Source organism: Perca fluviatilis, chromosome 1, assembly GCF_010015445.1.
Source record: "Perca fluviatilis chromosome 1, GENO_Pfluv_1.0, whole genome shotgun sequence".
Classification (NCBI taxonomy): Eukaryota; Metazoa; Chordata; class Actinopteri; order Perciformes; family Percidae; genus Perca; species Perca fluviatilis.
The window spans coordinates 36,233,189-36,256,164 of record NC_053112.1 but is presented as its reverse complement, the minus strand read 5'-3'; the positions used below and the strand labels follow the sequence as shown (position 1 = coordinate 36,256,164).

Below are 22,976 nucleotides of genomic sequence, written 5' to 3'. Positions count from 1 at the left end.
GTTTTTTCTTCTCTTTTTCCCCATTATTCATCTCATGACCCCCTCAGATCTATCTTGTGACCCTTTGGAGGGGACCCGACCCCTAGATTGGGAACCACTAGACTAAACTAAATGAAGTAGTTAAAACTAGCTCCCCCTAGATCAGCTTGGTACAATGTCATGTACAATAATATATTAGCCATTTTTCTGCAGAACAAGTACTTTTACATTTGATACTTTAAGTAAGCTTATGAATGCAGGACTTTTACGTGTAACAGAGTATTTTTTTGCATTTTTTGTATGGTATTTTAACTCAAACAATCCTTCTTCCATCACACAGATTGGAGCGTCTCTCTTTGCCAGTTCAGAAGGCTCAGGTTTGTTTATTGGCCTGGCTGGGACGGGAGCTGCAGGAGGCATCGCTGTCGCTGGCTTTGAATGGAATGTGAGTGTACACACACACACACACACACACACACACACGTCTAATAAACGAAACATTATGAGATGCTATTCTAATTTATCTATTAATAGCAACGCATAGCTAGATTGCTAATCCATGAACATGTTATTTCTTTTGTGGTTTGTATTGTAGGGCTGACTAGACATAAACTATTTGTGTAAGAAAACACAACATAGAGCTACAATAACTAATCTCCCTTTTATATCTGAAAATAAAACAATTGGCATCAGCACTCATAACTATTTCATCTAATTATATTTTTGAACGTGTCCAAACCAAAGACATAAAACTGAGTTTGTGTTTGACCTTCCTTCAGTGGCTGTTGCAGGCAGCCCGCTGCAGGGGGCAGCAGCAGAAGGTTTTTTAATATCAAGCAGTATTCAATTTGTGTTGTCCAGAACATGAGGCTCAAGTCAAAGCACCACTGCAAACAAAGGCTTGCACATGCAGAGCACTTAAAGTTTCAGTTTTACCTCAGTTTGACCCAAAAGATTAGGGTAAGGGTTTCTTTATCTCCTGATGCGACTGTTGTGGACAATCTGGTCAAACCTCTCTGTCCTCTTTCTGTATTTTTTCCCCCTCTTTTTCTCAGGCCACCTATGTGTTGCTGGCTCTGGCCTGGGTATTTGTGCCTGTCTACATCTCCTCAGGGGTTAGTTTGCACACACACACACACACACACACACACACAAACGTGTGCATGCCTGCTTGTTAAGGCTGGTTCAGCAGGTACATTTAGCTGCCAAGAGACATTCTCCTTACCAGTATTCCCCGCCTTGAAAATTCCCCAACAGGGTGTTACACTACACAACACCACATACACACTATTTGTGTCCGTTGGTACAAAATTATAAGGGAAGTGTTGACAAACCTATGTTGAGAAAAGTGAGGGCTTTTGTGTCATTATTAAACAATGTTACAAATAAAGATTGATTGATTGATATCTAACTTGTCTACAGTTACCAGCTGCTAATTGGCAGATCATACGACGCTTGTTAAGTTTAGCTGCAATGTGCTGAAGATGTTTTAGTGTGTGTGTGTGTGTGTGTGTGTGTGTGTGTGTGCGTGCGTGCGCATCGTCAGATTGTGACAATGCCGGAGTACCTGGGCCGTCGTTTCGGAGGAGAGAGGATCAGAACCTACCTCACTGTCCTCTCGCTGCTGTTGTCCGTCTTCACAAAGATATCCGTACGACAAAGTCACACACACAGACTCAGCATCACACTCACTATTTGGCTGCATCGGTTTTCCAGCCTTTAACATCATCTATGAGACTGAATCTTTGCTGGCATTGTTGACAGATGTGTTATGTTTCCGTCTCCAGACTGACCTGTTCTCTGGAGCCTTGTTTGTTCAGGTGTGTCTGGGATGGAACCTCTACCTGTCCACTGTCCTCATGCTGGTGGTCACTGCTTTCTACACTATTGCAGGTACACAAACAACCATACACATTTACACAATTACATCCTGTAAAACTACTTTCATGTTGTTGTTGTTTTTTTAAATACATTGAAAAGATTCTCATAACACACACTCCCTTCCCTTCAGGTGGTCTTGCTGCTGTCATCTACACCGACACTCTACAGACATTAATCATGATTATAGGAGCAATCATCCTAACAATCACTGGTATGTACAGTTGTCATAAATTATAAACAAACGCAACAACTGCAGCTATTTTTAAGGATTTTATAGTTGGAGTTGTGTTCCCCATCTACAGCCTTCAAGGAAATTGGTGGCTACAGCAACCTGGAGCGTGCGTACAGCATGGCGGTACCCAGTAAGATCATTCCCAACAGTACCTGCCACCTGCCACGTCAGGATGCCATGCACCTGTTCAGAGACGCCGTCACTGGAGACCTGCCCTGGCCCGGCATGACTCTGGGGCTCACCATACTGGCCACCTGGTACTGGTGCACTGACCAGGTACATTTACACACACACACACACACACACACACACACACACACACACACACACACACACACACACACACACACACACACACACACACACACACACACACACACAAATACACACACACAAATACACACACACACACACACACACACACACACACACACACACACACACACAAAGCACAAACCACCACTGCTGCAGATGTAGCTTATAGTGCAGTTCATTTAATGGCCACTATAGACCTTTTCAATGGAATTCCATTGCTAGGCAACAGCCTGGCCCCTTGTTAACTTCCTGTCAGTTGATGCATACACTGCAACAGCAAATCAACTTGGGTCCATTTAGAATGTTTATGTTTACATCTGTGAGGGTCTATAAAGCTTGCCACAAAAACCCTCACTGAATTGAAGTAAAGTTGTTAATCTCCTTACATTTCTTTACCAAAATGAACCTAATAATTGAATCTTTTAATAGGTTTTCTGGTGGCACTTTTGAAAATGATTTGTTCATAAAAAAAATATACAAAAAGATTTTTTTAGTGCGGTCTTTTTAATAGTTTTGGCAGTGAAAAATACTTTGCAAATCTATAACATGAGAGGGGTGCATCGGAGGGGGACGGAATAGGTCAAAAGTTGCAAAGAAACTCCTGCGCACTGTCTAACATGCAGAGATCAATTTAATAGCTGGCAATGTTGCCAGCTTCTTCTGCCAGTTTCTTTGCGGTTGTTTTTGACCCAACTGTTGAAATCTGTGGACACAGGCATGCAGCAATATCACCACTTTGCCGTCCTGAATTTACCGGAGTCCAGTGGTTTGTTTCATATTTGTAAATTAAACAGAAAGTGATCATGCGCAAAACTGTGTTTACTCAACTTCAAAAAGTGCAATTTGGTCAAAATTGATGAAGGAAGTTACTGCAAAATGTAATATGATGTTTCCAACAAACAGTTTTGGTAATTCTCTTAGTCTGTGTCTTTGTCCTCCCCCTAAGAAAGAATGGTAAAGTACTCAAACTCCAGAATGAGCAACTAAATGGACCTTGTGGTGAGACTGTTTTGACTACTGAACTTTCAATCTCGTTGTATAAATTATTTGGTTTTGGTCATACAACTTATACCATACAACACTCTATTCTAATAATTTGGCTGCATATAATCTCAGCAAAAGAAGAAAAAAACCCTCTACACTTCAAAAATCACCTGAGAAACCTAAAAACTACCATTATTTTTTTCTGCAGTCTTTGAGGCAAAAGCAGACATACTTAAAAAAGACTTCACTGTACAAACACACTATGATCCAACTCTTCCGGATTATTCTCAGAATAGTTGTCTGGGTGAAGATGCTGTAGGTTTGAGTTTTGTATACTTTCCCTTTCAGTACGATACACTTTCCTGAAATATTGAGATGTTAACTGCTGCATGATTCTTTAATCAACTGTTAATTTACCTGACCTGGTTGAGGCAACAACAGAGCTGGGTCAGCAACAACTTGTAATTTTTTTTTTTTATTTACAACATTTACTTTTGGTCCCACATCAGTGTTTAAAATTGCATTTGTACCAGTTATCAACACAGAAGCCCTACCCTAACACCTACAGTAACCAATCACAGTGGTACAGTATCAACACCAGAGCCTGACTGTAATATCAGTGGCGAGACATAATCGGCTGATCTGTGTAGGTTGGATATGGAAAAATACGTTTTACAGTGTTCAGAATAAAGAAAAGCAGTTGAGGTAATTAACAATATTTGTTCATAGGATTGTTAATAAGACTAAAGGGCCTGAGTTGGCAAGGCAGAATATCACAGTATTTTATGGATGATAACCAGTCGGTTATCATCCATAAAATACCCTACCTCTGGTGGAAATCTTAGCACAACTCTTGGAGGGATCCATGCTTAAAAAAAGTGTGGGTTTATTTCCTCCCAGGTATCAGCATCAGTCGCTTAAATTCATCACTACTGGAACCTTCCAGTCAGACACTTTTAGCCATGAAGCATTGGTTTTGAAGTTGATGGGATTAATTCACAGACAATACCTCTTAAAACATATCATCAGATCAAACTGCCAACTCTTGTTGACATAGTCAAAAAATCCCAATTAAATATATCTGTTGTATGTTGAGCCTAAGGGTTCAAAAACAGGAAATGACACGCATGCCAGAGATAGAGAAGATTCCACACTGAAGAGTCACCACTTTCTTAGCAGGATGTCTGTATCAACCATCATCCTCGTGTAGCTGTGCTGGCCCAAAGTTCTACCGGTCAGCCTTGCTATTTTGAGACCCTTTCTTCTGCGGCACTCCACCTCGTGGCCTTAAGTGTTTAAAATTGCTCAGTTTTGAGAAAGATACTCCTAGTAACCCTGATGGGTTGGCTGGCTGCTGTGGCGTGGCGTGATCAGTCTTCCTGTAACTCGGGCTGTGGCGTCGTGGCGACCGGCCGGAGCGTGTCTCTACACGCGAATTAGGCTGCAGCATTTGACCCTGCCAGTAGCGGTGTCCTCCAATCACAGGGACAGCTGCTCGGGTGGGGCGGTGAAAACTTCCTGGTTTGGCAATAATTACTTTAGGTCCTCTCTGTCGGGCATCACGACCTGGAGATTTCGAGGTCTGCAACAACTAGACAGAGAGAGGAAGCAGAGAGAGAGGAGTATGGCATCATGCAATCCAGAAGAGTTACACATGGTTTCTATTTGTGAGGCTACCGATGATGTAGACTTTCCTATGTATTTCACCAAAATATCCTCTTATTTCCATTAAATCTTTTATTTGGGGGATTTTCCCTCCTGCCTGTGTTTTTCGAGTGTGACTGTGTGTGTGGACGTGGTCAGCTCCATGACGAAGGTATGTGTATGCACGCTCCGGTCAGAGCCGTTACTGATATGACCGGAGAGGATCTAACCAAATGTAGCGACCACACAAGTTATGTCCTGTCTTTTTTGTTGAAACTACAGAATACACAAGGTAAAGCAGAAAATCCAGCACTGTCTCCTGCTTTATCTGTCGCCAGAACACAACAAAGAGATCACAAAAGGGCGAAGCACACACACAGGTTACATTGGTGAATGTAAATCCTATAAACTACCCATTTAACAAACCTCAGGGAACAATGCTCGGCCCTTTGCTATTTTCTACTTACTATATGCTCACATATAAAAAGAAATGATGATACTCCTTTGATTCAAAAGATGCCATAGGGCTTTTCACACTGTGTTCTCTTAGCTTAGTGTGTTAACAATGTGATTAACCGAAGCCCAGGGCTATACGATTCACACTGCACTTCTACTAGCCCTGGGCTTAATGTCAGATGGAACATTTAAGTCATGTTAACATTCAAGAATCATATTGCATACTAAGCCCTGTTCCACACTGGCTTCACACTGTGACATTTGATAGTAGTTTGAAATAACAGCAATGAAAAGTAACGTCTATATATATGCGTGCTAATGTTAGCAAGCTAATAATCTTCCACTATCAAAGGCTTGTTAGCCTTAACTTTACAACATAATGGGTCAGCCTCCTACCAAGACTATAGTACCAATGCTATGTGCAATGGCTACAGGGCTATGACCACAAATAGGTCTGAAAATGGTTTTATCCTCTTTTGAAATATTGACAAATATTCACATTAGCTGCAGTCCATTTTTATTTGCAATCCATGCTTTATTACATCCTGATTAGACAACTGTAACTCTTGATTCCTGTCTGAGTCCATACAACCTATTCAAGCTTCAACTAGTTCAGAATGCCGCAGCAAGGCTGCTCACAAGATCCCATAGAAGATTGTATAGAACACCAATTTTAGCACTTTTCAGTAGTTGCTTGTGTGTTTTAGAGTCAATTAAAAAATGGGGCTGGCTTTTGACTATATTTCCTAACCCCTCTTCTTGAAAAACACATTATTTAAAAATGGCATTTTCATGTGCTTTACAGCATTTGTTCTTTTAAATGTTATCTGTTAAAATGCACTTTATTTTAATCCTATCTGTGTATATTTCATTACACTACACAATTCTTGTCTTTTGAAAAGCGTTGTATAAATGAAGTTGGTGCTATTATAGTTATTATTTGTGTTTCTCTTTATGTAGGTGATTGTACAACGGTCCCTGTCTGCTAAGAACATGAGTCATGTGAAAGGAGCATCTATCCTGGCAGCCTATCTGAAGATGCTCCCCTTCATCTTCATCATCCTCCCTGGCATGATCAGCCGAGCTCTCTATCCAGGTGCGTGCACACCCATGTGGGCGGACACACACACACCTTTTAATTTGGATAGAGGAATGACATGTTTACTGTAAGCAGGTAGTGGCTTGTTTAGACTCTTCTGGTGAAACACACCCATTTTAAGTGGGATTTACATAAATCTCGTTACAAACTAACATAAGGCAGTGTGTGTGTGTGTGTGTGTGTGTGTGTCTTTGCTGACTAGGACTGAACTGCCTACTTGTTCATGTCAAACATTATTCCTGGGAACCTCCACACTTGTTTTTTCCAGTGATTACTCATTTATCATTTAAAATCAGATTAAGACAAGCATTGTCTCAGCATCTACTAGCAACTAATAAAACCATCACCGAAAGATATTCTATGTTCTTTTCTATTGATTATTAAAATTGTCAGTCAATTAATTGACTCATTATTTTACCTTGACAATTAACTTTTCTTTTTATTATCAATTAATCTGTTGATTATTTCAATTCAAATAACCACTTAATTGTTTAGTCTGTAAAATGTGAGAGAACAGTACGAAATGGCCATCACAACTATAACTATATAACTATAATCAGAACAGAAAAAAACCCGCAAACCGTCACATTTGAAAACCTGGAATGAGCAAATATGTGTAATTTTTGCTTGATAAATGACTTAAAATATGAATTTCTGGCCATGAATTATCCGTCAATTGACTAAGCTATTGATCAACTAATTGTGTCAAGACCAAAGGATTGGAAATACTGTCCTATATAACATAATACCTGTCCTATGTGCCTATGTGGTGATGCGTGTCCTTGTCTGCGGAGCTGCTGTGATTCACGGATGAGGGCATTGCTGTCGTCTGACTGGCTGGGCTGCCGCAGATCCAGCATGCTCTGGGAGAGGCGTGCCATCATGTTGAACCCGTCCCCTTGGCGATGCCCACGCCCTGACCCTGTCGTCACTCCGTTGGTCAACGGGTCACTTGGCCCTGGCTGGGGACATTCATAAAACTCCTCTTCTGACGCCGTGGAGGTGCTTGAAGGACCATCATTGGCTGCTCGGTCGCACATGACCTTCGTGCTATCTTGGCTGCCCTCGCCGGTGCTGACAGAGTCCCTGCTGTTAGCCTTTGATGTTATGCGGCCACGGCCTGGCGGCAGATCCTCCCGGGTTCCCTTTTTGTTGAAGCCATCCAGACTTTCCAATTGGTCCATTTTCATCAAAATGACCTGTGGTTGGCCAGGCTGCTCTGAGGGGGCGGGGTCTATGACTAGCTGCAGGGTGCGGCGTTTAGGAACAGGAGGTGCTGCAGTTTGAATCTCTGGCGTTTGTTCAGCATGGTCTGTTGGTTGTGAATCAGCAGTAACACTGGATGGTGATGGTGCATTTGGTTTGTGTGTGTCTTGTGTTAAAGGTGTGTTGGGCTGCTGAGGAGGCTCCCTGGAATCTGTTGCATCAGTTTGGTCTTTATTCGGAGCGGTTTGCTTTTCGAGCTGTTGGTTGGTTGGACTCACAGGAGTAGAGGCCTCTGCTGTTGTATTCCCAGAGAGGTTTTCTGCTGCTCCTGCAGCGTTTGCATCCCGAACTGAAGCCAGTTCCTCAGTCTTTGGTTGAACTAGCGTTAGTGGTGCGCTAAAGCGTATGGCCTGGCTGGTCTCAAACCTCTCCGACCTCTGTAAGTGAACCTGATTAGCTCGCTTTTCATCCCTGATGTTGATGAAGCCAATCACGTCGCTTGGTGGGTCTGGCTCTGGCCAGGTGGGCAGGTACTTGACCAGGTACACTTTCTCCAGATGGGCTAATCCTGGATGTAAGGGTGGCTCTTCGATGACATGCTTAAGACGTCCTTTGGTAATCTTTAGCTGAGTGGGATTCTGGGAGTTCTTGTTGCTTGAATTCTGGTCAGAAGGAGTCGGACTTGTGTGGGTTCCGGCGGCAACGAGGGCGTATTTGGGATTGATGAGCTTTCGAGCAACAGCAGCTGACACCGGAGCAGGAGCCGCCTGAGGGATCGGGTCAGGGATTGGTTCATCTACCATGGGGACATGGTTGAGAGACACACCTCTGGACCCGAGGTAAAGCTCATGAAACTGCAGGTCGAAGGTTTCCACTGCCTGTCCTGAGATCACTGTGATGAGGTTACGGTCCAAACGAGATGAGGTCCAGGTGAAGCTGGAATAACACAGACGTGGAAAGATCAATTCAGTGACTCCCCCCTAATGTGCTTATCTGACGGGTGCTCAGATTTCTTCTACATGTATGTCATAACTCTTACTGAAAAAGCATAGTTTAATCATAATTAAGCACTCAGTGAGACACTACAGGCCCATCAGACCACAAACCACCAGACTAATGAACCATCTCTGCCCCCATACTGACATTTCTTATTAGTGTTTTTACCATCCATTATATTGATCTGTGCAATATTATATTATTATTTTGTATAAATAACGGTGCGATATATTTATTATCTCAATTACCTGCACTTATTTTATGATAAATGTTGAATGAATGTTGTTTGTCTTAAGTTATATATGGATGTGAGCAATATAGTTTTATTTTAAGCACTGTTGGGAGGGGCACACGTAATTTAGTTGTATTCATTGTAAAATAGTGTCAAAAGTCTTCTTATTTTATTTTAATCATTACACCAGTGGTTATGCATCACATTACGCTCTTCTCATGTTTTCCCTCTTCCCTTCAATATGTATTGGTAAATATGTAACTATAGATGACAGTGACAAAACTAAATGTATGTGTGTGTTGAAGTGACCGTTTGTAGTTGTGGATGATCTGCCTACTTGACAAAAATTGGCATTGGCAGATAAAAGTCTGCATGCTGCAACAATGCAACAATGTCAGCCTATTCATCGCAGTGTTCCAGTTGTTATGATGAACGAGTCAGCTGACAGTTGCCTATTTACACATCCAGCAGACATGGAGCATATTAGCATTCATTTGGAGTGGTGTTTCTGGCTACACAACACATTTCTCCCTGCTGCTAACTTTATCTGTCTGCTGTTTGGCGCTGGGCAGGGAGTGTGCCTGCTGCTGCGGGGAATATAGCTGAGAGCGGTGTGACTGAACCAAAACAGTAAAGTTGAAATATACCAAACACTCTGTAGAGAAAGTGGAACTGCAGAGTCCGGTGACTATTTTATGTAGGTTTGTCTTGATTAGCGTAGCGTTAAATACAAAAATAAACGAAATAAATAAATACTGTGTAATACACTGCTCACCTATAGGAACCAGAGATAGCTTTGTCTCCATCCACCAGCAGGAACTTCTGGCTCAGTGCTCCACGCACCTTCTGTGCTGACCGTGTGAAGAACTCCACACCTCCACAGCAGCGTACGCGCAGATTCTCACACACACACACACACACACACACACACACACACACACACACACACACACACACACACACACACACACACACACACACACACACACACACACACACACACATAAACACACACACACACACACACACAGGGTAAATGATATGTAAAGAGAGGCTCTTGGGGATTTAGTGTTGATGGGAGGAAGGATTTTGGTGAATAAAAAAGGAAATAAAAGCCACAAGAGATTAGGGAGACAGAAAAGAATGAGTTTTTTTTGTTGCTCTATATTAACACCACAATGCTATTGTGCTGGCTGACTCTACAGGTTAGAGCACGGACTGTATCTATGTATGTACATGCTTGTACGACACACCCTGCGATGTTTGTCTTTAGCCCTGTGATAAGGGTGTGGTTCCTGGCCGAGCATTACCTCGTGAGTAAATGTTCTGTGCGAAATCTCACAGAGGACACTAAGCACAAGAGTCGCAAATGTTCCTAATTACAGCCGAGATGGCAGATAAGAAAGAGGTTGAAAGAGAGGCGAGGTCACGTGGTGGAAGCTATGGGGAAGGAAGAAGGAGAAATGAAAGAGAAACATGTTATAAAGAGTAAAGTGAGAGTGTGCATGGTGTATCTAATTGTCTAATGGCAGGAGAGACAGGAATGTGCTCAGTGTTTTTCCGGTCCAAAGTATTTAGAAACCCCCCCCCCATTAAAACATGTTCTTTTACTGCCTAGACCAGTTACTCTCAGAGAGGCAAAGAATACCAAAGAAAGTCAGCCTATGGCAAAACAACTAGCTGGTGCATGCACCTCAATCATGTGCCCTTCTTTCAAATATCGCAATATACGTATTATTGAAAATGTGTCTTACATGAAACACATTTTATTTGAAATGTTTGATCTGGAGCTTTTTAAAATATACAGTTTTATATTATTATATAGTTATCAAGAGTAGCCATCTATCCAACTAGCTCATCTCCCAGCTTATCAAAACATCATCTGGGTGTGTATGTGTGTGTGTCTGTATGTATGTATGCATACCTTTAGGTGTCCACGGTGCATATCAGCTCTGCCACACATGGAAAGAAAGCAGGGGACTGCAGCTGTGTCAATGATTATGTATACAGGGACTTTGCGTTTGTAGGCAGCATCCAGCAGGTCTCGAAAGATATCCACGTCTGTAAACACATCCATCACCACGGCTATCACCTACACACACGCACGCACCCACCCACACACATAAAGAAAAGACACATAGGAAATCCTCAATGGTGTTAGTGTTTCCTGGTCTGTGAGGGAGGATTCGATTTAACAATATTACACCCATTAAATCATCAAAGGAAGCTGGGCACTTGTGAAAACTGCATCTAAACAGTCAATTAAACCCTCAAAGACAAAGAATATTAGACCATAGATGTTCCATTAAGAGGCTGCAAGAAAGAAAGATTGCTTTGCAGAGTGGTGACAGAGTGTGAAGTGTCCGGACAGTGTGGCTTCAACACAATACTAGTGACAGCATGGTATTCTTCACACAGCACTGTCTATTCATTCTTCACCTGACCCAGTTTAATTTTTAAAACTAGGCAGAGTTCGGTCCAAAAGGAGGGAATAGGGAATAAGATGGTCAAGAAAATGGCTCTGGAAAAAGAGCTAGTTAGTGAACTTTGAGGTTTGAATATGTTACCATAACATTTCAAATCAACTATATTGTCATTATACTTGAAGGATGAAACATGGTCTTGTCAAGCCTAGAAAAAGTAGAAGGTAAAAGTAGATACATTGTAATATAAAGCAGTAGAATAAAAAGCAAATACTACACAACCCCTAAATAGGGATCAGTTTGTTGTAAGCTGAGGTCAGCTGAACAGCAGCTTTGGAAAAAGTTGTTGGCGTAGTGCCTTCCAAACAAGGAGAAAGTATGTCACTCTGGAACTGGGTCTATAGTCATTAAAGTCTTTTGTTGCCCTGAGGGACATCTAGGCTTTTATATGTGCATGTGCCAGAATTTATGTATGTGAGAGGTAAATGTTATGTATGGGGTTCTGGCATGTAACCTATTCACTGACGTCAGAGCATTTTTTTTTCACTGGCGTGTCAAGATCAGACTTGTTTTATTAAAACTTTGTTGTGTGAGTGTGTCACAAAAGGTTTGTAAGACAAGACAGCAGCAGATAATGAGGTGTAAATTAGGGAGACACTGGAATAAATTCAGTCCAAAGAAACCCATGTCAGATTACTTTTCTACGATTTAGCCTTGTGCCACAACTGCAATGCTGCCAGCAGTGTTTGTGGAGAAAAGAACAAAGGAAGTCAAACCTCTGATCAAAACAATAATTCTTAATCGGACAGTGATTTAACATAAAACAGTGTAAACACAATTCAATTTAGGGCTGCAACTAACGATTATTTTCATTATGCCTGCCAATTGTTTTCTCGATTAATCAATCAACCGTTCATAACCCAAATACACGCAGCATACTATCATATGACAGAGAAAACCGCAAAACCTGACGTCGGAGAAGCTGTAACTACAGAATAGTTGGTGTTTTTGATTGAAAAATGACTAAAACATTATCAAAATAGTTACAGCTTTGTTTCCTCTCGGTCCACCAGTCAATTAATCAACTAACCATTTCAGCTAGAATAGCATCTGCGATACCTTTTGTGAAGCTTCTTTTCTTTACAGTGTCAGACAAACACTGCTTTGCAGCTTGTAGTAGTAAACTGCATTATACACTGAAACAACCAGAAAACTAATAAAAAACATGTATTTTGGTGCATTCAATAACACTGCAATAAATACCTTACTTCATTTTATTGTTGTTGAGACTATTGCTGTAGTTGACTCAGTGCTGTGTGTTTTTATAATTGATTGTATATTACATTTAATTAATTTGATTTGTCCACCACATGCTACATATACATGGAAGAGACAAATTCTATAAACACTATACATTATAATGAAATATAACAAAACAAAAAAAAAAAAGTTGACTCAACGCCTCTTTGACACAGTGCCAAAAAAAAGGGTAAGTTACACAATGAAAGCAGGTTATTTAATAGGCCTACAGGGGTGTTTTGCTGGATTACTTTGTGTTAAGTGTTTGTTTTTTTCTTGTAACTTAAATTTAAAGGTCCCCTGAACTTCATTAATCCCTGCATAGTTTATAACACTACTATGCATCATCACCATCTTCTTCTTCACTACCTACCCTCTGCGCTGATGCAATGGTCTTGCGCACCACCTCCTTGATGTGCGTGTGCCCTTCGGTTGGAGGTTGGGTGTACACGGTCACGCGCGTGACCCCCCGGTATGAAATGGCATCGGGCCAGCCGAGGTCCAGCTCCGCCACTGAGGCTTCCGAGCGATCTGGCCAATACTGGAGCGACACCTCACCGTCTCCCCAAAACTCCCCGGAGCCCGGGGTGAGGTTCCCCGGCCCTGGGGTCTCTGGCTTCTGATGATGGTCGTGCCCAGGCCGGTAGTCCTCCGCTGTGTGTGAAATCCGCTCCAGCTCCGGCTCCGACAGGAAATCCCGGACGCCCCTCTCCTGGATGTACTGCGTGAATGCATCGCGGCCCTGGGTGACTAGAGCCTCGAGCGCCAGCCGCTGGTCCTCACTGTAGAAAAACTCCGGTTTGCCCTCGCTCACGCGCCAGTTGACGTGGTGGTTGTCCAGGCACTGGATCTGAGACAACGCCATGACCTCGATATATTATCCACCGGTCAATAAACAGTTAAGTACCGAAACCACTCTGACCCAGTTCGTTTCCACTCGTCGGTCCGCAGGGTCAAACCTCGAAAAAGTACTTACTGTCATTACGGTCCATAACGTGTCCGCGTGACCTGGGCCCGTGAGGTGATAAACCGATCCCTTTCATCTGAGGGGAATAATAAACCGCTAGAACAGTTCCTCGACGCAAACTCTCAGCTCACACACACTCACCCTCAGGTGTTGAGCGAAAGCACCCCCGCCCAGCGCCACGCCTTTCACCTGAAAGGGTCCGGGGGAATGCAGCGGCGGGCCGGTTCAGCTGCTCCTGCCTCGGGGCCCGGCAGACGTGGAAGCGGGCATCTGTGTGGGTTGATGAATGTTATGTGTGTGTGTGTGTGTGTGTGTGTGTGTGTGTGTGTGTGCGCGCGTGTGTGTGTCTACCAGTGAGTCAAACCAAAGCGGAACACGTACTTGAGATAGAGAAATAAGTCATTAATCCTCCTTTATAAGTGTTGAAACTGTTGGTGACTCAAGCTAACTGTTGCGCTGACGAGTCACTTTTCTTCTTTTACTGTTGTTGAAGCGTCTGCCAGCCAGTTCACAGCTGTTTAAAGCACCCAAAAAAAAATGGCAACTGTTGAGTTCCCCGAAAACAAAAAAAAGGGCAAAACTCGTTAATAAATCGCTAACGTGGCGCGTACGTGTCTCAGCTTTCATTGGTTCCGAGTCCACGTCGGTTTTGTCTTTCCGTATTTTTCCAAAACGTTCGTGCAGACCATTGACATATATAAAAGGTGCAGACAGAAAGTTCATCGAGGTCCAGTGTGTGGAGTTGCCGGTATGTGTCTGCCCCTGGAATTCGGCAACGGAAGCTCTGTCACCGGAGGGCAGAAAGGCGGGGTGTCCGGTAGTTGGTTAGGAAAGAGAGGCTGTTAACTCCACCCTTTTTGCCGGCGGGACATAGGGAGAGAAATTAGTTTTTTCCTCCCAAAACAGAACATTTACAAAAGACAGTTTAACTATGGTAGGCTACTTATTGTGTTTTTTTTTTTATCTGCTGCATATTCTGGCAGGCCTATTCGACTAGTTTAAACTGATTTTAAAAAGAAAAGAAAAAAAATCATATTAAGTAGGAGAATGTTAGTTGGGCCAATTTCCTATTTAGGTAATGCAGTGCAGATGCCAAATGTTTGCTAATCATGCCATTAGACTTGTGTTACTGTAAAGTCTGCTGGATTTCTAGCGATGAAAGATTTTGAGAAATAACTAATCAATGTCTGCATCAACGTTTATTTTTAGATTAAGAGGTCAAGTTTAGGGTATATAGAGATGCACCAAAGAGACAGGTGACCCTTGGTCTGAGTCCATTTTTGACTTAATAGATAGTTGAACTATCTAAGAAATAAATTATATTTATAGAGATTGTATCGTTATCTTTTGAAATCACTGCATGCAGATCACAGTTGAATTACTGATGGACACTTCTCTCCATAAATCTGATGTTCCATGAAATAATGTGTATTATTATGTTACAAGCCAGGGTGGTATACTGCAAGTATTTATAGTTGTGCACACACCTGCATGGGGTTTTGTACCTGCACATATTTTCTCACTGAGCAAGAAAAAAGGGGTGAAGTAACCAGTAACTTCAGTGGATTTAGTGTAATTATACATGTAGACTACAGCTTGTGTTGTTTTTTGGGGGGGATTATTGTAATTTCATAAATTATAATCATAATAATTAGCCACATTTAACTGAGAACTCCAATAATGTAGTTTAATTTACACTCTCTAATGGCTAAATAAATGTGTTACTTTTGTGGTTGTATTTTACTCCAGATCCTTTACCTCTTCATTAGTAGAAATTACAGCAAAGAAACACACATTGTTTATGAGTAGAATATTTTGTTACTTATTCCACCCCAGTGTGTGAATGACCTGTAATTTCATATTTCAGACACTGTAGGATGTGTGGATCCAGAAGAGTGTGTGCGAGTGTGTGGAGCTGAGGTGGGATGCTCAAACATCGCCTTTCCCAAACTGGTCATTGAACTCATGCCAAGTGGTGAGAATACTGTTATTTCTAAATGTGTCAACTGCTTTGATACGCTTTCTATTTTTTACCTGCATGCATGTGTTCATCTGTGTCGTGTATTACAGGCTTGCGTGGGCTTATGATAGCAGTGATGATGGCTGCTCTGATGTCATCGCTGACCTCCATCTTTAACAGCAGCTCCACACTCTTCACCATGGACATCTGGAAGAAATATCGCCAACGGGCCTCGGAGAGAGAGCTGCTACTGGTCGGCAGGTACGTCACTCACAGATGGAGGGCCAGTGGTCAGAGAACATCTGTCCTTAACCCTGGAAGCTGCCAGCTGACATATGCACTCTGATCATGCTGTGGAGGGTGAACTTTTAATACCAGGATCCATAAAAGTAAAAAGAGAGTGCTTATAGAAAGTGAAAGAGATGTACTCTTTGTTCCAGGATCGTGACTGTGATCTTGGTGGTGGTGAGTGTGGTGTGGATCCCCATCCTGCAGTCAGCCAATAGTGGCCAGCTGTATGTTTACATCCAGTCAGTGACGAGCTGCCTCGCTCCACCCGTCACTGCTGTCTTCACCCTGGCTATCTTCTGGAAGCGGACCAATGAGCAGGTAACATGTAAATGTAAATGGACTGTATTTATATAGCGCTTTTCTAGTCTTAACTACTCAAAGCGCTTTTACAGAGTACAGGAACCATTAACCATTCACACACATTCATACACTGTGGCCGAGGCTGCCATATAAGGTGCCACCTGCTCATCAGGTAAACATTCAGATAAACATTCATACACATGCACACGCCGATGGCACAGAATCGTTAGCAATTCGGGGTTCAGTGTCTTGCCCAATTACACTTCGACACGGTACTGCAGGTCCAAGGATTGAACAACCAACCTTCTTAACTGGTAGACGACCGATCTACCACTGGAGCCACAGCCCAATGCATTGTCCACGCAAGTTATTTTAATTTTTTTGATTGATCTATCAACAGTTTTGTTTATAAAATAGTGAAAAGTGCCCACCAAAAGTTGCCAAAGTACAATGGGACATCTTTAAATTGCTTATTTTGATGATCAACATTCCAAAACCTAAAATATAATGAATCCACACTGACACAAAAAAAGAAAAAACCAGCAACTCCTCATATTTGTGAAGCTGGAACCAGTGATTGTTTGGCATTTTTGCTTCAATAAATGACTTAAACAACATTGACAGAATTTGATAATCAATCAGTTTCTGTCAGTAGGGTAATCCAATTATCGACTAATCATTGCAGCACTACTTACAGTCAGAAACAAACAAGTACACGAGTATTATATGATACAAATAAACACAATTAAATCTCATTCCACAAACTTTTTTGGGCTGCTTCAAAGAGATATTACTTTTTAACACATACTGTACAGGAAACAGAGATAAGTCTTGTTGTAAACATAACCAAACTTAATTCAAAGTTTACTCCATTCTGCAAACCAAACTATTCATGAGAACATACTGGAGTTTTGAGGCTTTCCTGCACTCTGTGTCCTTTCTGGTTGTTTTTATTAGCCTCACATTGGCTCCAGCTGCCAACACCCCTCGCTGCTTGGTTTGGAGCCCATGTACATGAATGTCTTTGTGTTACTCACTCATTTTATGATTTGTATTGTATTTTTTTATTTCCTCAGTAGGAACCAGCATGGATCTGCTGCTCTTTCACTTGAATAAATGAAAGTGATTGACTGATAACAGAGTGCAAGTGAGAGAAAGTGTGATTATTAGAAGATAAAGATTAACAGAGAGAGGTAAAAGAATACTGCTGTAGTAAAATGGGTATTGACCCAGAGCTAAAAACACTTGTTTAAACATTGTTCAACTGCAAGGAAAGACCAGTCCACTGGATAGTTCAAATTGAATCCCTGTTTTAATAGAGCAAGTCCTGGGTGTGTCTGCTCTCTGTGGACACAATTTCAACTACTGAAATAAAGAGGACTTTCTCAAGATCTTTTATTGTAATGTAAATATAATCTTTTTCAACTCTGAATGATGCTACAAAGAAACACCTCTGTTGCATAAAATAAAAAAACTACTGGATAGATTGCCATACAGTATTTTGTACAGACTTTCATGTTCCCCAGAGGATGAATCTTTTGGACTTTGACGTTTCCTCTAGCTAGCCCGACCATCAGGTTGACATTTTTAGTTTTTATTGAACTGTCTCAACAACTATTGGATGAATTATGTGAACCATAACATTTGGCACAGACATTAATGTTTCCCTTTGGATGAATTGTGGCTTAAAGGAACACGCCGACTTATTGGGAATTTAGCTTATTCACCGTAACCCCCAGAGTTAGACAAGTCCATACATACCCTTCTCATCTCCGTGCGTGCTGTAAGGCTGTCTGACGGCTCCAGCGGCATCAGCCCATAACAGAACAGGCAGGTGAATGGTTCCAGTAATCCTACTGCTCCGAATAAGTGACAAAATAACGCCAACATGTTCCTGTTTACATGTTGTGATTTGTAGAGTCACAGCGTGTACAAAAAACAATGTAACATGAGACACAGCCATCTTCTATCCGTAAACAAACCGGGAACTATATTCTCAGGCGGAAGAATATAGTACTTGGGCAGAATGATTTGCTTTGCAGCAAGCCTGTCTGAGAGTATAGTTCCCGGTTTGTTTACAGTTAGAAGATGGCTGTGTCTCATGTTACGTTGTTTTTGTATGTCTTCATCACAAATGCTATATAGGAACATGTACATTGCCGTTATCCTGTCACTTTCGAGCAATAGCTAGTTGGAACCATTCACCTGCAGGATCTGTGCTAGGCTAAGCTACCCGGTGGGGCCGTCAGACAGCGTTACAACACGCACGGACACGAGAAGGGTATGTATCGACTTGTCTAACTCTGGGGGTTACGGTGAATTAGCTAAACTCCCAATAAGTCGGCGTGTTCCTTTAAGTGATCCATTAACCATAGATTCTAGGTTTAAACACAGCTTAAAGGTAACCTAGACGTCTAAAAACGTTCACATTTACACACCAAATTTAGCATAGTTTAAATATATACAGTACGTCTAGATGTCTTTACGTAGACCTGCAACATCCATACTGGAGGGATTATAAAGTTGTTGAAAATGGTCAGTAGCGTAGTAGGGCATATACTGAGAGGTTTATGCCTCGACGCAGAGGTCCAGGGTTCGAATCCAACCTGTGACAATTTCCTTCATTTCTTCTTCCCTCTCTCTCTCCCCTTTCTCACCTAGCTGTCCTGTCAAAAATTCAAGAAAATTGGAAAAGCCCAAAAAAAATCTTAAAAAAGAAAATGGTCAATAGCACTGTTATAAACAATGTTTAATTCAAACACAGTGAGCATATTGCTTTAAGAATCTAAATGGTGTTGACTCATAGGGTAAAAGAGCACACGTTACCGCACAGGATGTGACACACGCTGACAAGTTTAATATAGAGAGCTAACAATACAGACCTACAGTATTTAAATGGGGACATGACATGTGTAGTCTTTGAACTAGAGAGGCTATTAGTGTCATCTAGCAAATGCGGTGTCTTATGATGTATTTGTTTCTATCTCCCGTTTTATGAATCCTAGAATTTCACATTTTAGGATTTTATTCCAAAAAACTATATATATATGTTTGATGATTTTAGATTTATATGAACTAAAAGCAGAAAAACGGACCATCAGTTGTCAATGTAATGTCAAAATAACAGTTAATGTAATTTTTTCCACATGTAAAATAGAGGTGCAGATGTTTGCTCTCCGTGCTGTGACAGGGTGATTATTTCCATATGTGTTAAGTTCAACCACACAGATCACATTTTTTGCTGAAGGCTGAACAGAGACGGAGACAGCGACTTATTTGTGTCACTGCACGTGTGTGTGCTTAAGTGACAAGACAATGACAGATTATCATGGTGGGAAAGTGAGAGTGTTATGAGCCCGAACACGCCCAACACACTGATGCTTTTAGCGGAAGGATATCAACTCAGGAAGGCAAGTAATGAAATGTGTGTAAATGTGTTTATATGTGTGTTTGCGTGTATTCAGGGTGCGTTCTGGGGCCTGATGGTGGGTTTGGCGGTGGGTGTGTGTAGGATGGCACTGGAGTTTGTCTTCCTGCCTCCCAGATGTGGAGTCGAGGACTTGGCACCTGCAGTCCTGCGAGGAGTCCACTACCTCCACTTCGCCATTCTCCTCTGTGGGCTCACTGCTATCGTGGTTGCTATAGTATCACTGCTCACACCGCCGCCCAGCCACGAACAGGTGTGTACACACAGATACAGTAAATAACAGAATCATTAGGGAAGTAATGCGTATGCATTGGCTGTTGGTACACCTGTATTGTTATCTGTTAAAAATAAAAAGGATTTGACTCTGAGGTAAAGGAACAGGTTTTATCTGAAGGTTTGTCTCCATGTTGCAAGACAGTCAAAGAGAACATGCCTATCTAAATCCTAAAGATCAACAATCAACCAAAGAGCAAAATCTTACAGTACAGAAGAACTATTGTTGCTCACAATAAAAAAAACAATAAACAATTCATATTTCAAGTCTTGCTAATGCCGGTGACCCATTTGTCACATCTGACATTATTCTGGCCTGTGTGTGAACTCAAAATGCAAACAGACTTTCTGATTTCATAACACATTTCAAGAGCATGTGTGTAGACCTGCTTTGTGCCCTTCAAAACTAGAAAACAGGCAGCTTGGTTTAATAATAATATAATAATAATAATGTATTAATCCCAAAACACAATGTTTTTACTCTGTTGTTATTATTATACACATTACACACAGGCCTGAATTACACACACGCTCAGTACCTATACATGCACTAATAGAGATGTCAGAGTGAGGGGGGCTGCCCATGGAAAGGCGCCCCGAGTAGTTGGGTGTTCGGTGCCTTGCTCAAGAGCACCTTGGCAGTGCCCAGGCTACCAGTCCACCCCCATACTATGGTCTGGAATGGGACTTGACCCAGCAACCCTCCGGCTCCCAACCCAACTCCCTACTGACTGAGCTACTAACCCCCCCTGTACACACAAAACTCACAATGTTTGTCAGTACTTTATATCCATTAACAATGCAGAAAATCTACAGTACCTCTATGTTATCTAAGATGAAGAATTATTATTAAGAATGAACGTCAATAATAAACAGAAAATCACAAATAAAACTGAGTTACACTTCAGATTGGCATGACAGTCTTGCAAAGAGAGTGTAAAACGTAACCGTCCTCCACCCTGGTTATGAATAAATACAGTATATCATTAATGGAATAGTTCGAAGTTTTGGGAAATGCGCTTATTTGCTTCCTTGCCGAGAGTTAGATGAGAAGATTGATATCACATGTCGGTTAAATATTAAGCTACAGCAGCAGCAGCTGGTTAGCTTAGCTTAGCATTAAGAATGAAAACAGGGGGCTCAATGTTGTTACATTTCCATTTTATACTCCCCTAGTTGTGTAACCTGACCTGGTGGACTCTGACTGAAGAGCCACCAAGAGAAATCCCCCTACAGAAAGTGTCCTCTGTCAGCCACCGTAGCTCCCAGGGTAAGAGTCTGAATATGCACACCACTTGGAATAAAACCAGCCATCATGTGATAATCACAACACACCCCCCCCACACACACACACACACACACAAAGTTAATCAAACAATAATTACAGCAGTATGTGTGTGTGTGTGTGTGTGTGTGTGTGTGTGTGTGTGTGTGTGTGTGTTGTTGCAGGCTCTGAGCCAACACGGCGGGTGACATGCGGTCGGGGGACAGGATTGTGTATCTCAGCAGCGCGGCGCTCAGAGGAGACTCCAACTCCCAGAGTTCAAAATGTTAAAGAGAGTGTGTTCTGGTCCAGGTTCTGCTGTGTCAATGCGATCCTGGTGGTCAGCATTAACATTTTTCTCTATGCATACTTTGCCTGAGTAGAGGATCAGATTTAACATCCTGTCCAACCCTCCTGCTGAACTCTGCCAGTCGCTCCAACCTGAACTCCAGATCCAAGAAGGTGGGGGAAACAAACTGTGATTTGTGTACTGATTTTACATGAATCCTTCATGAATCCTGCAGATGTAGCTTCAGGAAAAAAAAATCACATTTCAAACTAGAAAACACTGAGAGAGTACAAACCTCTAACCACAAACCTCTAAATGTAGCCGATCATTTTAATAAAAGACAATGTTGCAAAAACCTTTTTAAACCTGCATATATCAAATTTCACAAAATCATAGATAACTATGGGCGACACAATGCATGGACATGGAGTTTTTTTCATTGAAGGAAATGCAAAGGGTCACCAAAAAAAAGGCCAAAAAGAAGAAAGCTCCGTCTTAAAATCCGTTTAAAATCCTGAGCAGCGCAGACTGAGTTCAGTGTTGTCTTTATAAAAAAATAACTTTATTAGGCCTACAGTAGTTCTACAGATGTTATGTTATCTTTTTACCACTGCTCCACTAGAGGCTATTAATTAGTTCATACAACCGTTCCGTCCTATTTGATGTAACCTAGTTTTAAAGTTTTCGAAGGGTATTTACAATGAAGCTTGTGGCTTGTAACAAGCTAACATGAATTGCAGCTGGTGCCAAATAAAACATGACGCATCACACATCATCTGAAATGCTAAGCATACAAATATATTATAAGATTTAGGTTGTATGTTACTCCCATAGTTCCTTTTGAGTCTATATGCTTAATGGTAATTATATAGTTATGTTGTAATGTTCTAAAGTTCTTTCATGCTATTTAGCTTGTTTATGATTATGAATCAGAATGTCTCAGCCTTTTCTGGTCCCCAAATTCTCCAGCTATTAGTTTTTAAGTTGTCATGTAAATTTAAATATACACACACGTTTGTTTTTTTGTATTTAAAGTGCAGTTGGAGCATCAAAATTATATGGAAATAATGACATCCGTTTACGTTTATTTTTTTATCATCACAAATATATCAGACAGAATTCAATTCAATTTTATTTATAGTATCAAATCATAACAAGCGTTATCTCGAGACACTTTACAGATAGAGTAGGTCTAGACCACGCTCTATAATGTAACGATAATTCAATGTATCAGTACTGAAAATTGGCTATGACCCCTTTCTGATTAATAACAAGGTTGAGAATCTCTGTTATAATATCTGTGTTGTTGTGCATTTGATTTTTTTGATTTAGATTTTGGTGGTGACATTGATTAAGTGATTGGGTGTAAAGAACCTCATGTCAATCAAAAGATAAAATATCTTATATATAACTAAATAACTTGTATATTGAATGTTTTTTTCTCGTGGTATCTCAAATA

General features: G+C 41.4%; 2 protein-coding genes across 3 annotated transcripts in view; one reads left to right on the top strand and one right to left on the bottom strand.

Moving 5' to 3' along the window:
• Window positions 1-22,958, top strand: part of slc5a10 (solute carrier family 5 member 10) — a 23,674-nt gene extending 716 nt beyond the window's left edge. The window contains exons 3-15 of one of the 2 annotated variants that reach the window (XM_039783656.1): window positions 320-424; window positions 1,035-1,094; window positions 1,526-1,630; window positions 1,767-1,872; window positions 1,991-2,071; window positions 2,163-2,368; window positions 6,452-6,587; window positions 15,581-15,688; window positions 15,784-15,934; window positions 16,114-16,282; window positions 19,729-19,944; window positions 21,141-21,234; window positions 21,414-22,958. In XM_039783656.1, the coding sequence (XP_039639590.1) occupies window positions 320-424; window positions 1,035-1,094; window positions 1,526-1,630; window positions 1,767-1,872; window positions 1,991-2,071; window positions 2,163-2,368; window positions 6,452-6,587; window positions 15,581-15,688; window positions 15,784-15,934; window positions 16,114-16,282; window positions 19,729-19,944; window positions 21,141-21,234; window positions 21,414-21,607 (1,731 nt within the window). In that variant the 3' untranslated portion in view covers window positions 21,608-22,958. Of the gene's footprint in view, window positions 1-319; window positions 425-1,034; window positions 1,095-1,525; window positions 1,631-1,766; window positions 1,873-1,990; window positions 2,072-2,162; window positions 2,369-6,451; window positions 6,588-15,580; window positions 15,689-15,783; window positions 15,935-16,113; window positions 16,283-19,728; window positions 19,945-21,140 lie in introns of both variants that reach the window. The other variant, XM_039783565.1, reaches the window with a different exon arrangement.
• LOC120547756 (protein FAM83G) lies at window positions 3,833-14,490 on the bottom strand. The gene is made up of 5 exons (XM_039783451.1): window positions 13,120-14,490; window positions 10,949-11,116; window positions 9,800-9,924; window positions 7,340-8,732; window positions 3,833-4,982 (listed from the first exon to the last, which is right to left on the bottom strand). The coding sequence occupies exons 1-5, from the start codon at window positions 13,609-13,611 to the stop codon at window positions 4,620-4,622; spliced, it is 2,541 nt and encodes an 846-aa protein (XP_039639385.1). The 5' UTR covers window positions 13,612-14,490; the 3' UTR covers window positions 3,833-4,619.
• Window positions 22,959-22,976: the final 18 nt, after the last annotated feature.

What these genes read in the sequence shown, in the direction of transcription:
- LOC120547756 (XM_039783451.1), bottom strand. Translation starts at nt 13,611, where the DNA reads ATGGCGTTGTCTCAGATCCAGTGCCTGGACAACCACCACGTCAACTGG. An exon ending in GCTATCTCTGGTTCCTATAG is followed by an intron (nt 8,733 to 9,799) that starts GTGAGCAGTGTA and finishes GTGTTATTCCAG; the next exon opens with CTTCACCTGGACCTCATCTC. An exon ending in CACATAGGCACATAGGACAG is followed by an intron (nt 4,983 to 7,339) that starts GTATTATGTTAT and finishes CTCTCTGTCTAG; the next exon opens with TTGTTGCAGACCTCGAAATC.